Source organism: Mustela erminea, chromosome 17 (genome assembly GCF_009829155.1).
Source record: "Mustela erminea isolate mMusErm1 chromosome 17, mMusErm1.Pri, whole genome shotgun sequence".
NCBI classification, from domain to species: domain Eukaryota; kingdom Metazoa; phylum Chordata; class Mammalia; order Carnivora; family Mustelidae; genus Mustela; species Mustela erminea.
Window position 1 is genome coordinate 24,174,351 of NC_045630.1, and position 16,932 is coordinate 24,191,282.

The following is a 16,932-nucleotide window of genomic DNA, read 5'->3' on the forward strand; positions in this document are numbered from 1 at the left end:
TAGCAGCATTTTCAATTCCGAACAGAAGGTGAGGAAACACCTGGAGCCAACTTACCCAGTTCTAGCAACGGGGACAGAGAAATAATGGGGACAGACACAGAGAGTGCTCAGGGCTCACTATGGACTAGTGGTTGTTAGCCCCAACTCGTTAGAATCCTCAGGGGATGTGGAAAAAAGAGCTCCATAGGCACCCCCCCTTCTTTTCTGATTTCAAAGTTCTATAGTGTTTCTGATAAACAGGATTCAGATGCACTGGTTAAGTCATTTGTTTTAGTCCCCTTTGTCCCCGGGCGTGTGGGGGTATGTGTGGGCGTGTGTGGTGGCGGGGGTCATAGTGTCCCAACCAACCAGATTTATATGCTTTCCCGTCAGAGGAGGTGCTGAGGACAAAAAGCGGGCAGCTGGAGGGGGGCTAGGAAAAGAAAGGGCAGGCACGGCAGGACATAAAGGGTAGCAGTGGGCCATTTAGGCTGGGAGGTCACAAGATAGCAACGACAGTTTCTCTTGTTTTGATGTTTCAGATCCAAGAAGTCTTAAAGCTTACATTAGGCCATGAGCAATTCAGACTGAAATGGGTTGACTGCGAAGTAAACAAAGACTAGCCCATGTCGACTGACCTGGAGTCTGTTCTTGCATAATCTTCTCTGGATTCTGAGGGCAAAATTTTCATTCCTAGTAGGTCAGACAATACATCTGTCCCAGGCTTTTAGAAATTACTCCAGCTATATGGGGAGGCTAACTGGTAGAATTTAGAACCATATCTCACACACAAGAAGACTACCTAGGAGGAAACAAAAAAACAAAAAAACCCAAAAAACTGGTCTCCCTGGATTTTATAGGATGAAATAGGGAAGCAGAAGCAGATGGAAGCATTTGGGGACAGTAACCTGGAGAATGACAAGCAAACAAGAACAAAAAACTCCAACGAAGCAACAAAAATCCTGAAACAAAGCCCATTAATCTACCTGGGGAATTGGGAGGGGACAGTAGTGGGCCAGGAATTGAAGTGAGGCCACGCTAGCAAAGGACATGGAGGACACTTTCCTTCCGAGCCACGAGCTACTGAAGAGATGTTAAGTTCTCCAGAATGAGGAGCTCTCTGTGGACCTCATCACAATACAACATTATTAATGCAAGCTATTTGTCCTACTACGTGTAAATATTTTTTACTTGTCAATTGGGAAATTCTGTGACACATTGTTCTTAATGTTAAACTATAACTTAAGAAAAAAAAAATACATGACCTCAGAAGAATGTTCCCTGCATACATTTCCTTTCTGGTTTTTCTCCAAGTGTTCTACTCACCCAGAATACAGGCTAGAAGTAAGGTGGTAATTATGTGAAATACAGTAGCAACTTTAGTCTGAAATGTTTAAAGTTAAAGTTTATTTGTATTCTTTGTAGGAATATCAATAAAAGACCTCAAACGTATCTATATCTGTACATGTACAAGAACCATCAAAAATTATTCACAGAACAAAAATAAATCTTCTTTAGAACAAACCCAGGTAATGAAATGTAGATATGGATCTCACGTATGGAACAATCTAAGTGCTACCAGCACAAAAATATGGCTTTAAAAATAAAATAAAATCTTGGGTTTTGTTTTTCTAAGGTGTATTTCTCTTTCTTGAAATAAAAAATAAATTATTTAGAGTTATCATTGTAAAATAGTTGTGTGCATTAACACATTCTTATTAAGGCCCTGGAGATGAAAAACAGAATCAAATTTAGAAGGTAAATTCCTCACAAGTGTGACTCAGGTTAGTGTGCTGCTGTCTGCTTGGGTTAATTCTAATGTTACTAGGAAATATCTAAGCACCAGTCAAAATTTAACCTTTACTATTTATTTCCACTTTTCTGCAGGATAGTGGTCACTGAGTCAATAATATTTTAACCTTTTGGCGAACTGGGAACTGAGTTTAGAAATGACATAAATACGATATTTATACATGAACATTTGAAACCCTCCCACAGATGTTGGAAGCCCCTAAAACATCGCTTCGGTGGAAATCTTTCTACAAATACAGATAAATCTGGTTTTAGGTCCCAAATGAAAACATTTCCTAGTAGAACATGAGGGCATTCGAATGAAAAAGAAAGCAGTAGGAAATGCGAATGCAGGCTGAGACCGGGGCAGAACAACCCCTTTGCTCTCCCGGGGTGGCTCGGGGTGGCTCGCTGCCTTGGCCACATCCTGCGGGCTTGGTTTCTCAAACACCTGAGGATCAACTGACCAGGAACCAAAGCTCCTTCTTTCTGGAAACTGCTCTCAGATCAGTGATATTCAGCTTTCTTTCTATGACCTGCATGGTATCAATGACAATAGCTAGGATTCTTGAGACAATGTCAGACCAAATCAATTTCAAGTCACTTTAACCTATATACATATAACACATATGGTACATTTTAAAGAGGAATGAACCACAGTCGTAACATCTAACAAATGAGAGCACAAAACCTTAAAAGCTCAAGAAAGTCTGGGAATTGCTGTTCTGTAAGACGGACTAACTAACATTCAGAAAAAGGAAGCCCTAGGAATTGTGTTTTGTGTGGCTGTGCATGTTGCCTTTCTACTTATCTATTTTAAGATCAGGCAAAGGATATATAAATCCTGTTTCCTCGAACCTTTGGGCTACTGAGAAGGCTGCCGTCCATCAGTCCCCTTTTGGATCATGGATCTTCCTCACGTTCTTTCACTCCTCGTAAGATATTTATTCCGTCTCATGCAAATTTCATCAATTTTGTCCTTTCTAAACTCAAGAGAATTCGTAACTGGGTCATGACAACAAGAGAATGCTTTTAGAACTAATAATAATCACTTGAACATGGAAAGAGATTCTATTTAAAAATTCAACACCCCAACATATCTTGCCTTTAATAGACTAGTAAAATAGGTCTTCCAGTTGACACACTGATAAAAACAAAGTATCCCAAATTCTTGGCCCTCAGGTAATGGGTGGGAAGGCAACAACTGACTGCTGGGGCAAGCAGGTGATTTCACACGTGACTTGAGAAGGGGAAGGGGAATGGAGAAGGTCCTTTTGGTTTCACAATCTGTAGGAGAAGGTGGCCCCTGTGGGTACAGCTGACGATAAACTAAGGCTGTGGCCCAGCGATAAGTCTAGTCTGGTGACCAGCCTCGGCTCCAGGTCACATGGGACTTAGGTAATCCGGAAGGAGGTTCCTTCCTCAAGTTCAGCTTTCTTAGGAACTCCGAACTGGAGCTAACCAGAACTCAATCCAGGTGCAAGGCAAAGCAAATATGAATGCAAACTCACTCCATGGTCATAGTCTCGCCCTGGAACATCCGATAAGAACCTGCTCCACACCTGGGGCACCTCTGAGGACAGTCCGAGAGTCAGGGGCCGAAAAGAGCCACAGCTCCGTGAATAAAGGCTGAGGTCGGCCAAGATCTGGAAAACTTTAAGACCAGCAAATTCTCAAGGTCATACAGCAGTCAAAGACAGAAACTCCTGCTCTTCCAACACCATCACAGGGACAGGTGGCAGCAGACCAGAGAGAGCGACTTGTGACCAACTCGATACCCAGTAAAGACAAGGAACAGATACAACAGCACGATGAGCTTATTTTACTACATTCTCCTCATGAATGGGCTGCCCTGGACTCCCGACGGCACCTCGGTGAGTGTGCCTGGGGCATGGTGGGCGCTTGGGTGTCTGTTCTAGTTACCTAGATGTCAACCCCTGTGTCTGGGCTTATGTTGCAGAGACTTGGAGAACATCAGGACCTGGTGGAAATGTCACTCTTTCTGCTCCTCCGGCCCAGAAAGCCTGTTGCTCCAGTGATATAAAAAAGGAGTACAAAAAGGGCTTTCCTGAACTCCTAAATCCTACCCACACTGTCCTTGTCAACAGCCAAGTCTGGCAGTCAGCTTAGACAAGCATTTCTCAAACACTTCACCTGAACCCCGGATGCCACGGAACTGCGGTCCAGGCTGCAGCCCGCATGGTGATGTGTGCCTGGAGGAGTGCGGCCACAGCGATCTCAGCCCGCCCACCTCTCCTTGACCATACCCTCCCTCCCCGCAGAACATCCGGATATGGTTCTTTGGGCTGAAGAAAAGCCAAATTAAGCGATAACTCCATAAAAACTGTCAGCTGTTTGCTCCAGTCTTCCAGACTTAAAAATCTTTCAGAGTAAGTTCTACAGATGGCAGCTTCTCTCAAGAAATTGTCAGAAAAATGTTTGGACAGGAACAGGCTCAAAGGATAATCTAAAACGTAACATCTGGCAACAGATCTGAACTTGTAGCTGACTTCTAATTTGATTTTTTTTTTTTTAACTCTTTTCATTCAAGATAGCCTGGTAAGAGAGGGCTGCATCTGAGAGGCTCTCACAATGCCAGCAAGATCTAGGCAGCCATCCAGCCATCACAAGCACATTTATTTTTTTGTGTCTCCCCCAACCCCCACTACACGTAAGCTTATCTGCCTTCTGTAATCCATAACCAACACTTTGAGCTTCCAAACTTCAAAGCAAGACATCACCCAAGTTACAGACTTAAGGCCAACCGAGATTGATACCTCTTTTATCAGGCTTTCTGCGACTAGATGAAGGATTTACAGAGCAGATTAAACGTGACTGGAGCGGAGAATAGCTTTAAATGAGGACACCTGTGTTCACACCCCCCAGCCAACACAGGGCACACCTTCAGAATTAGTAAGGTGGGTTTCCTATTAAAGAAGGGGTTTTGACCACAGTGCACCCTAAACTTTGAGGGAGGAGTCAAGAATTTGTAAAACTACCAGCAGGGTGTCAAGAAATTAACCAAGTGCCAAAATCCGAGGGCAGGAAAACTGTAAATCAGATAAGCTGGATGAGCAGCCCGATTTACAGCTCTGACTGGCAGAAACGAGATTAGGAAGGGAAATGTTTTAAAAGGTTGTGGGGCGGGGGCCTTTGGGAAGTTGCTGAGATGCAAGGTCCAACACAGAGATCCACCGGGGAGAGGCCAGGGCTCAGGAGATCCGAGCACCAGCCCGGGCACCGTGAGAAATGTCTTATGTAGAAACACTCACTCTCTGCATAGGGCTCCCTTGGGTCTTTTGTTTTCCCCCTCTCTCCTTTCCTTTTCCTTTTTTTTTTTTTTTTTAAATTTCCTTAAAAGTTTATAATTTAAAATAAACATCCTTAACTTATTTGAGATACGTTGTTGCTTTTGCAGGATAAAGAACTGCTTAGATCTTGCTTAAAGAGATTCAAAACCCTTTTAACATTATATCTGACAGCAGAGAAGGCATGAACTTGTCCTATCTGTGCAGTTATATGTACATATGTGTGAGTATATAGGTATATATATTTGTATATATAATGTCTGTTTTAACACGTAACATTCCATACTTCTGATAATCAGGTTTGCATTCAAGATGATACTTCACACCTCTGGAAAAAAGGTAGTAAACTAGCTTCCGTGACTGTTTCTGTCCTACAATAAAGCCAAGGATGACAGTTGGTGAAACAAAGTCATTATTGCCAAATCTACGAAGAGCATGGGAGTAACAACTGAAACGCATGGTCCCTGCACTTTTAGTTTTCTTTGTTTATACACGGAGTCATGACTTTTAAGAGAGCCATACTTTGAATCCGGATTTCCTTTCCAAATTTTAGTGAGGGAATTAGAAGAAGCCATTTCAAAGCTAAAGATTCAGTTAAAATTACCCTGCCCAGAGATTTGCTAGTACAATGGATAAAATCTTTATCCCAAACAAAAACTGTAAGTTACAAATAGAAAAGTTTTTTTGTTGTTTTTTTTTTTTTTTTTTTTTAAATAGGAAATATTCAGAGATTCCTGCTATGGTAAGGTTAGCCCTTTTCTGTGTGGAAGAAAGGGTGTTTATTCTGGATGGCTTATGGACAGCATATCTGAACAACCTCTCCAGGGGAGAGTGAACCCTGTTGGTGAAGACTGCTCCCGCTGTGGGGGAGGAAAGGGCAGTGGGTGTGTGAAGATGAAGATGGTATGCAGAGACACAAATATTTATAGTTCTGTAAACTCTAAAGAGGAAAAAGAACACCCTTTATTACAACTGGGGTTAAAAAAAGCCCCCTATCTAAAATGGAAAATTCCCATCTGCTGTAGACAGAAGGAAATAGACATCAACAGGAGTTCGATGGAAACCACTCCTAAAGTCCAGTTTTGATGCAACAGCTCTTATCTGTGTCTTCTGAAACAGTGTATCCCCAAATCGGATTAGCTGTCCATCCAGAACCAGTCTTGGTTGATCAGTGGGATCAATTGTTTTGGTTGCCTCTTGGTATTTGTATGTTCTCCTAAAGGACAAGGGGGCCAGAGTGGGGTTTTAGACTGGCAGATGAATCCCTGAAAAAATTCATTCTGACGATGTCCTATTGCACTCCACGTGCTTCTTTCCAACAGACACTTGGTCTCTACCTACTGAGCCTGCGGGCTCATTGTTCACTCACCCCTCGTTCGTACTTTTTCCTCCTCTAACAACCGCAGTGCTTTCAACAAGAGGAAAACAATAATAAAAATAGTAATAATTAAAAAGGTATTCTACATTATTCACTTCCTTTTGGTATATTACAGTGGTATTTTCTGTACATGGCCCAGAACTAAGTTCCCTATGTACATAGAGACATGGGGGAAAAGCATCGACCTTGGAAGTCTCAGCCTTATGCCCTGAAAGACAAGGTTCCTTTCTTCATTCGAGAATGTCTCGCCACTCTACTGTTCAGAAGTAGCAACATTCTGTAAACCTGGGGGGTCGGGGAGAGGGCTGGGGCCAGGAGAGCGGGGACATTTCCTTCTGTCTCCTCCCACAGTCTGTGTGTTCACCAAGGCCGTCAGCAGCTGCTGTTTTTGAATTCACCATTCTCCGTGATGGAAAGCTTGGTGGGGTTGGTGGGGGAGAGGCCATTGCGGACCTGCATGCTGTAGCGCTCCTTCACCTGCGTCAGCGCGCTCATCAGTCGGGTGTTGGCCGAATCCAGCGACACGATCCGCTTTTCCTGCAACACACCAATCGGGGCTTTATTTGGGCCACTTGCAGGAAACCCCATGGTAATGCTCTGCTGAAGGACTGTTCTAGTGCTTTCTACCAAACAGCGGTACACATGATGCTTCCCAGACAAATGGAACGTCTCTGCCTCTTTCTGCACCCTACTCAGGTTCGGCTTCCCTGAGCCCAGTGGGTTTGTGTTTCTTTTCTCTCTCTTTTTTCCTTGCAGCACAGCAGGACTGGTTATTGATAACCGCCTTGGGACGCGAGGATGATGTGAACGAGACACCAGGTATTACTTCTGACTGTGCAACAGGGGTGTCAAGCTGCCTTATGGGATTAAGTGCTTTGGGTCAAAATTAAAACATAGACATTAGGTGGCAAAGAAAGAAGCACCAGAGGTTTCATTTCACAGAGGAGAAGTGCATGTGCTCTATGGGTTCTTGGCCCCTCAAGAGGACCCATCAGTCATGTTTGAAGAGAAATCACACTGTGCTCAAAATTACAACAATACATTGTGGCAGTTTCTAGTCACCAACAAAGTGAGGATGCAACAGCAAGAGGGGAAAAGCAGCCAGAAGCTCAGACCAAGGGGTCATTTGAATATGGGAAGGGAGATGTGGCCGAAGGGGGGCGCCATGAACATAACACATGGAAACAAACAGAGAACACAAGCTCCTCGACTCATTCCAGCTCAGAGTTACTCCAGGAAAGCTGCCCAATAAGGAGATTGCTTTCATTTTACTTTTGAGTCTCTGGGGGGGAAAATGCTTTAGGACCAATTTTTGGAACCAAACGTTGAATATACATGCATGGGAAAAAAAAAAAAAAAAAACCAAGAGGAAAAAGGGCCACCCCTCCCCCAACCAAAATATGGCAATCTAAAGGAAAGTAGGCTCATCTAAGTATAAGAAGAAAAAAAATAAATAAAATATTATCAGTCTCCCAAAGATTAGGAGAGAAACCCTAATCTTAGTTTCAGCAGGTAGGGAGATCATTCCAGAACCTTTCCAACATAAAGTTGTCACTTTCAGAAAAGAGGCTTCTGCTGAGAAGGGTCCATGAAATTAACAAGAAAAAACTTGAGGAACAACCCCCAAAGCCAAAAGGAGCTTTCCTCCCCGGGAGTGTCTGACTTTACCCCAGAAGTGTGGTAAGGTGGGTCACGGCAAGGTGCAGAGAGGACAGGAAGGGCCAAGGGTTGGATGTTGCTCCTTGCTAGCGGGCAGCAGCTCCCCAGGGCCATGTCGGGGTGCTCCCAGAACTGAGCTGCCAGGAGGGAGGACCGCTGCCCTCCACTGCCCTGGGGAATGCTGGAGGCAAAAGCATATGGACAATAGCATCAAGTAATGCTCCCCTTTAATCTCCTACTCTGGGGGTGGGGCAGGGCAGCCGGGCTAGGGGTTTCAAAAGTATGAAAAAAACCCCCCATTCCTAGCATTAAAAAAATGTCCTCCTTTTCTCTGATGGAGGTCTTGAGTAGTAAGACACATAAAGTCAGCATTATTAGGTAAGCATTCATCTAGTATAAGATGCTTTTTATTTTGGGAGGGTAGCTCATGTTAGGGGTATGCAAAACTCAATGAAAGATCTGTGAGGCTTAAAAAATGTAATTCAAAAAAATCATAGCTAATGGAGTTTATTGGGATAACAAGTCTAGATCTTTATTTTATTTTATTTTTTTAAAGATTTTATTTATTTATTTGACAGAGAGAAATCACAAGTAGATGGAGAGGCAGGCAGAGAGAGAGAGGGAAGCAGGCTCCCTGCCGAGCAGAGAGCCCGATGCGGGACTCGATCCCAGGACCCCGAGATCATGACCTGAGCCGAAGGCAGCGGCTTAACCCACTGAGCCACCCAGGCGCCCAAGTCTAGATCTTTAAAAAGCAAGTAGGGGGGCGCCTGGGTGGCTCAGTGGGTTAAGCCTCTGCCTTCAGGTCAGGTCATGATCTCAGGGTCCTGGGATCAAGCCCCGCACCGGGCTCTCTGCTCAGCGGAGAGCCTGCTTCCCCCTCTTTCTCTGCCTGCCTCTCTGCCTACCTGTGATCTTTCTGTCAAATGAATGAATGAAAAAAAATAAAATCTTAAAAAGCAAGTAGGTAAGGACTGGCCAGTGGTCACCAGGAAACAAGAAGTCAGGGGCCAAATACAACATTTCCCCTTCTGGTTAAAAATGGCCTCTGGGGGCACCTGGGTGGCTCAATGGGTTAAGCCTCTGCCTTTGGCTCAGGTCATGATCTCAGGGTTCTGGGATGGAGTCCTGCATCGGGCTCTCTGCTTAGCAGGGGGCCTGCTTCCCCCTCCTCTTCTGCCTGCCTCCCTGTCTACTTGTGATCTCTCTCTCTGTCAAATAAATAAAATCTTAAAAAGAAAAGAAAAAGAATGGTTTCTGAACAGAATAACTGGTAATACCCTGAAATGATTTAAAAAGAAATTTCAGGATTAGGATAAATTATAAGGCCCCAAATATGAAGGAAAGTAGGACTCTTTAGGTTAACACCCCCAAAGTTTTTTAAGGCATTAGTAAAAAAAATTATTTGATTCTTAAAGGGTCAAAAAAAGAGGCAAAGAATGATTGCAATTATTTATTTCCTATAAGAGTTCCAGCTGAAGCCAAATAACCCCCTGGCTGAACAGCCAGAAGTTTCCAAGTGGACAAATCCCTTTTGTAATTCCCCCCACTGCCAACGTCTCAAAATAAAATAAAAAGTGAAAGAAAAATAATCAAACAGGGACTTTTGATAGTCAAGTTAGTTGGCAGAAGATGCTCTGACATTTTGATTCCGCCTGGGTTGGAAGGCAAAGCAATCCCCATCCAAAGGGATTTCCAGTGAGGGGAGTGCAGGAGCTGGAATGTGTAGGAGGCCAGTGTCCTGGGCCAGGGCTGGGAACTGCTCAGCTAGAGAACGGACTGGGTTTACTTGCCTGTTTGAATAATCTCATCTCCATTTATGACCTGTAATTTAACACAGTGGAGATGTCACTTGCAACAGTAACTAGGCAGCTGCTTGCTTCTCAGAGGAGGAAGCCCTTCTCTGTTCTCCATCTGAGTCACATGGACGGATCCTGGGGGGTGAAAGTGGCACAGTCCCTGGTCTGATGCTTCAGAAATGATCCCCTTAGTTCCATCACCAGGATCCCCGTGGTCTACAAGGTCTAAGACAGCTGGTTTTGTCCTGGCCAGTGGAACGCTCACCTCCCTGCAGGGCCAGTTAGAAGGCGGCTGGCCCAGGCCAGGCCTCATGGCATAAACTCCGGGAGAAGGATGGGCTGGCCTCAGCGACAAGCCTTGCCCAGAGGAGAGCAGGGCTGCTGATGCAGATGAAAATCAGTTCACTGGGCGCCAGGCCTTTAGTGCTTTGGGAAACGCTGGGCTCAGCTCGAATATAAGGAAAGCAACCGTATTCACTTCAGAAATATTTTCCACTACCAGTGGCACCAAGGAAGATGGCGGGGACCTAAAAGTATGGGTTACCTCCCTGGGAAGGCTTCACCTCAAACTTGGTGCGTTCTAGTAAATGATGCCGAAGGGCTGCTCTGCTCCATCAGAGACTCATGATGTAAGATTTATCCCGACAGAGGAGAGGGTCTGATATAGAAGGTCATTCATTACAAAAGTTGCCCAAAGATGTTCGAAGTCTTCTGCTATAATAAGACTTTAATGTATCAGTAAGACAACAGCTAGAATTGGAGGTTATTATTATTTTTTAATTTGTTTTAGTGCTTATGATCTGTGCTATATACAGGACCCTGTTTTTCAAAATGTGGTCCAGTGAATTCTCCAAGTATTCTTCAGGGATCCATGGTGGGCTTACTGCACAGTAATGCCTGTGTTTGACAAAGTGATTTACTATATTTAGCCAACCTCGGTGGGCTTTCATCCATGAGCTGAAAGTGGTCCTTGCTGGTGGTACGCAGTCCGAGCAGTCGGAATGTCATCTATGGAAGGTACCATTGGTTTGACCAAAACAGTCCATGTAATCAAAGCATTTGAAAACCACTGCCTTGAGGTATGGACCCAAAATATCTCGTTTAGCCAGACCACACGTGGACGCTGACTGATGCTCTGAGGATCACAGTTCACCCGTCCCTGAACAACAATGCCCTCCTGGTTTACTGAGAGAAAGTCCTTACTTTCCAGAGCTTTTGAGGCCTGATAGATCCTACTCCCTTCTTGTGTTCACTGTCCACACCCGAATCCTGTTTCACACCCAGTCATCTTGCCCCCGATATCAAGACAGGGGACGGGAGTGGGTAGAAATTGTCAGAAGCTCATGAGGATGTGCTGACCTGACAGGCAGCCGGAAGAGGGAAATGCTCTGTGCACAGAGCCACGACTGTGACACACCCAAGCTTCCTCTGCTTAAGACTGGCATAGTTTTCGACCAGCTGGAATTATGAAAATGGTCTGTTTTATCTCATCAGAACCAAAATCTCTCCTGGTGTGATTATCACTAGGACTCTCTGTGTATTATTTTGTCACACTGAAAATCCATAAGTGAAAACTTACTAACATTGGTTTTTCTGACTTAATTGCTTTCTGTATCCAGGTTGTTTCTCTGAAGACTCTGGGATGAATTTTTATAGTATGTGTGGCAGGATGGCCTTGTCTCCACCAACTCTCCCTCACCCACCTTGGGGACACCAGAAAGGTTTAAAAAAAGGAGCAAGTCAGATAATTACAGCAAACCTTTCTTCTGATTCTTATGAGGTCCAAATATCCAGAAACTACGGAGTCCCAAGTATTCTAGGAGCTACGGTGATGAGAGCATCACAGCTCACACTGGCCTACAGGTTGGAGGTGTCTGTGGAATATGGAACCCAGGAAGCTCCTTCCATGGTTCTGCCTTCAGCTTCCCTCCCAACTCCTTTGAAAGATAAATCCCATTCCCCATTAAACCCTGTCAGGAAACCAGACCGCAGGTGTTAAGTGCATGCTTAATAGTCCCGGGGGCTCCGACATGGATGGTCCCCTATGCAGAGAAGAGGGTAGAACATAAAGTCCTTGCTCCCATTTTTATTCCATAGTTTGGGGATATGATAAGGTCTTGAGGGTGACACATGCAAACCCATGTGGGTTGGCTGTCTCCAGGAAGGGGATATATTCGGAGGCTAGAGCAGCCACTATGAAAACCGCACCTGCCTTTTGTTCTTTGTTTCACTCTAAGCAATACAACCATATTTAGCAATGATAAAATGAAACCAAATCAGCAATGTTTCCTGCCTCCTGGATTTGGCTCGCATCACTGATGTGCCCTGTGAAGTGTTCTTGGCAGTCATTGCGCCATTAGTGCTGTGGGTATAAGCTAGAGTGAGCAGAGGCCCAGGTTCTGATTTCATCAAGACTAAGAGGCTCTCTAAGCACAGCGCCGACAAAGGAGGGCAGCCAAGCAAGTCCCAAGCATCACTGCCAAACCCTGCACCAGAAGAATTGCAAGGGAAGGTATCTGCCACAGCCCTGTCTTTCCCCTCCAGTTCCACTCGTATGTGGGGCTCGAGGTCGATGGCACAGTGGACGTGACTAACAAGACCGTGAACATCACAGCCAAGCGATGGTCAGTGGAGGTCACAAGCCAGACACATGCGGTGTGCTTCTCACAGTCACCCCCTTAGAGAATGCCCTCCTTTCCATGAGGAAAGAAGGAAATCCCATCATGCAGTAGGTTAAGATTTGTCAAGCAACTGCCCTAAGCACGCTAATACTTTGCTGGGTTAACAGACTTGTCACCAGTCAAAGAAAGGAAAAGTAATGCAGGTCACATAGAAACTCTTTTAATCTTCAAAAGGTAATGCTGAGAACTTTCCAATGACCCATTTTTGCAGTACATGCCTTGGCATTTCCAAAGGGCTGGAAGTCGGGAAATTTAACAGTCATTACAAACAAGTGCTTCCTACTAGATTCAAGGCCTGCTCACCTGTGCGTCAATTATTTTTTGCTTTGCATCAATAACTGCTTGCATCTCAGCGTGATCCTTCTTCAGTTCCTCTTCCACAGCCATCAGCCTAGAACGTGGCAGCAAGGAGACATCGAGAATGTCAAAGAGAGCCAGCTGACATAGGGGACAAGACACCCAAACTCAGCAGAATTCAGATTGCCACTCCTCTCCAACGAGAGGTCCGTAATCATGCTTACTTTCTTCTCTCCCACCTTGAAAGGAGACATCCAAGGCTGACCTCTTGGCCAGTGACCGGATCCCACGCATTTTCATCTCCTCTGGGACAAGGTCCCCAAAATCATTTCCTCCCTCTCCTCTGTCGGATCCTCCCCCTGCCCTGGCAGAGCTTATTTCATCGCAAACTATCAAACCAACCAGAAGCAAACAAACAACCCCTTCTTACTCTCAAGTTCCCTGGTGACAAGCTATCTCTTCTCTCCTTGCACAGCTAAGTTTCTCCGAGTGTGCTACACTTAGTCGGCCTACTTTCTCTCTCAGGCACCACCTGCATCTTAACCCATGGACTTTCGACTCCACGAAACAGCTCAAAGACTGCTAATTCCCTCCATGTTTCTGAAACAACGAACCTTTTCTGTCTTCATTTTGTTTGACCCCTCGGTAGCATTTGACAAGAGGGAAGCACAGTGGTTATGCGCCTGGGCTCTGGAGCCTGACTTTCTGGCCTCAAGTCCTGGCTGCCCCACTCAGTGACCTCGGGCAGGTGACTTTATGGATTTAGAGCCCGTTTCTTTATTTGTAAAATGAGAACAATGCCTGCCTCCGAGGTTGGCATTAAACACATCTTCATTAACAGATCAAACCAATTACTATTTGTGAAGTGCTTAACAAAGTACTTGGCCCATGGTGGGTGCTGTTTGAGTGTCTGGAACAACTGAGCCCTCCAGTAGACTCTGGACATCTTGGCACTCTCTGTCTCTTAGTTCTCTGGCCCTAAAGATATCCAGTGATGCTGCCCTTCTACGTCTCTAGACTCACGAAGACCTAAGTGACCCCTGGATGTTAAATACTAAGACCTTGCAAGTGAGTCGCTTTGTTTCCATTTTTTCTAATTATTATGATGGAAGACTACTTGGGTCTTCAAAAGAAGGCTGGGAAATCTCATATCTAGAAACGTTAAGCTATACGGTCCTGCATCACATCTGTAGGGAGTCCCACAGAGCATATGCAGAACTGAATCGGCTTCGGCTGTTGCGACTTCAGGATTCTCCGGCTCATCCTCCGATCTCCCAGTGCCCCCAGCTGGCCCACACCCCCCACCAGCGGGCGGTCTGACCTGCTGATGATGCTCTTCATCTGGCTGTCCTTCTCCTCCTGCTGCCTGCGCAGGCGCTCCTCGCTGTCCTCCAGCCTGGCCTTGTACTCCAGCAGCAGCTTCTGCATCTGCTGCTCCTGCACCAGCAAGCGGCGTTCATACTCCTCCAGCCGCCGGCTGGACACTCGCAGGCGCTCCTTCAGCTTCGTAATTTCCTGCTCGTACTAGAGCAGAAGAGAGGCATCAAAAACAAGGAGTGGGGGCGGGGGACTCAAGTTACGGTGGTTTTTGAAATCGAGGTGGTTGGATGCTGTCTGAGCTGCCATTCCATGTGCTGCTAATATTCTTAAAAATGACCAGAAACCATACATGGTAAAGGAGCTCTGTCCTCCCTCCCCCTAAAATCACATTTTTAATCTGAACTTGGCATTTTCAATCTATATATTTATGTATCTCTTTCCAAATTAACTACCAGTTGCTACAAACTACATCCAATCTGTATCAAATGTGGGCAGGAGAAAAAAAAAGATCAAGTACTCAGAAGCCTGTCAAATCACTTAAAGTAAGCCAAAAACCAGTCGTCTACCAGGGAAAAGATTACTGTGTCATCACCTGTACTGGAGGACCTCTGACTCATCCTGGCTCATCAGAATCTCATTCCTTCATTCTGCTAGAATCAGCCTTTAGAGAACAAGCAATACTTCTAGAATGTTACACTACTAAATCAATAGGTAAAATCTGATGGCAAAGTAAGCTATTGCTGCGTTCTCCCCAACTTTACAAGTGTAAAATATTCAGGTCACAGGCACTAAGCAAAAGGCCTACATATTCTCCAGGGCTCATGAATACTCCCTCTTGGCTCCTTTTCATGATGTGGTTCATTGGTTCAATTTGGTACTGTTGGCTGGAACACGTATGTCTGTTTTCTCACTAAAGCTTTATATACATATATATATATATATATATAAACTAAAGCTTTATATAATAAATCCTCACTAAAGCTTTCTAGAGTCCCCATTCTTTTTGTACTGACAGTGCAGTAGCTGGGGTGTGAGTACATTGGAATGTCACATTTCTAGGTGAGGTGAGAAGCATAAGCTTTCTTGTATATGGTCTATTTAAATTAATGAGTAATTCATGATAAATCTATATGGTGCTTTCCAAAATGCAAACTATTTTCACAGAATATCCCATTTAATTAACAATCAGGCAGTTAGCTTCTGCTTACCCAACATTACGATCCTAAACTACATTCTCTATCCAGAAGGTCAAAGATGACGATTTTCGTGACCACTGAAAAAGGCAGACCGCATCAGTAAGCATATTTTAGGATCATGCTGATAAGTAAGCAGGACCAGTTGTGTGGTTGTTAATTAAATGAGAAAATGCCATACATGATGTCAAGCCTCTTATTTGATAATCCTTTTTCTCCATGTCAACTTTTCTTTAAAACAAAACAGAAATACATAATATCTGATTAAATGTCAACATAGAGCTAGAAGTTCTTTATCCTTTGAAGGGAAAAAGGACAAACAAAACAAAACAAAATAAAATCATTAAATAAGATCTGGAAAGGAAGTCTAGTCCAAGGATAATTCTTGCCTTGGTCCTAAGACTAACCACCAGTCTATAGAAACACTAAATACTCCCCACTCAACAGAAATGAATAGCAGAATGTCTCCAACTCAAGGTAACCTACACGAAAAGAAAATTAATCCTCCCACCCCAGCCGGACAGGCATTTTCTGCGTATTTTCACCCGGAGACACTACTGACTTGTTATCTACAGATGTGTATGTGCTGGACAACATAAGAGATGGAGCTGAAACTGGGGAGGGAAAAAGATCACACTGTTGGCTACACAACCCTTCTGGTGGCCTATCATTGTGGGGGCAGGAAGCTAACAAAGGCAGGCTAGTTCTACCTTCTCAGCGTGCTTGGATTCGTCTTGATTTTGCTCAGTCTCTTCCACATCCTCTTCATACTGCCCATTGTTCAGCACCCAGGCTGCTGTCCTCTCTACTGGGGACATTGTGGCAGAGTCCACAGGTGACTGTACCTGCATCAGAAACACGTATTAGCATCTCTCCAAACAGCTCACTAGTTTGGTTTCGCAAACGGAGATATTCTTGGAGGACAAAACTGTGATCTAATAAATATTCTCAGTTCTAAGCAATATTTTATTAAAGACAGGGCTGGGGGGGGGGTGAGGAATGAGAATATCTCCTTGTATAAGAACACACTATTCTGAAGAGAAATGCCTATGCACTACTTCCAGAAAAAGAAAGCCAAGGCCTTAAAATCATTCATTAGTCCAATGGACCAATTACCAATGAAATTTCAATGATGGTAAGAATGGGAGAAAAGGCCTGACTTGATGGCTGACTGCTCAGCTGAGGAAATGGCTGTGTAACCCAGAGATGATCGGGAACCAACAAACTGATTAATGCTACACAAACCCACAAGAAACCCATTTATTCATCAGAAAGCCAAGTCCGCAATCTTCACATTAATCATTTAGACAAAGAGAAAAACAAGTGGTATTGCTCATTTTTACAGAGTGCTGACTTCTTGATGGATGAAGACCACTCAGAAGTCTATATCTTAGACCACACAGTTTCTTGATGAATACAGGAACAAAACAATAGATATTGGATTAGTTTAAGGGATATTTCCATCCAGTTAGGATAGCCAGATAAATTGACCTTTTCCAATACTGACATACAGAGGGATAAACATTC

General features: G+C 44.4%; 1 protein-coding gene across 8 annotated transcripts in view; it reads right to left on the reverse strand.

Moving 5' to 3' along the window:
* Positions 1-1,364: 1,364 nt before the first annotated feature.
* The window catches only part of RASAL2 (RAS protein activator like 2), a 365,886-nt gene continuing 350,318 nt past the window's right edge, over positions 1,365-16,932 (reverse strand). For 7 of the 8 annotated variants that reach the window (XM_032317292.1, XM_032317291.1, XM_032317289.1 and 4 more), the window contains 4 exons: positions 16,116-16,250; positions 14,214-14,416; positions 12,899-12,986; positions 1,365-6,993 (listed from right to left, as the gene is read on the reverse strand). In XM_032317292.1, the coding sequence (XP_032173183.1) occupies positions 6,829-6,993; positions 12,899-12,986; positions 14,214-14,416; positions 16,116-16,250 (591 nt within the window). In that variant the 3' untranslated portion in view covers positions 1,365-6,828. Of the gene's footprint in view, positions 6,994-9,402; positions 9,940-12,898; positions 12,987-14,213; positions 14,417-16,115; positions 16,251-16,932 lie in introns of those variants that run through there. The other variant, XM_032317290.1, reaches the window with a different exon arrangement.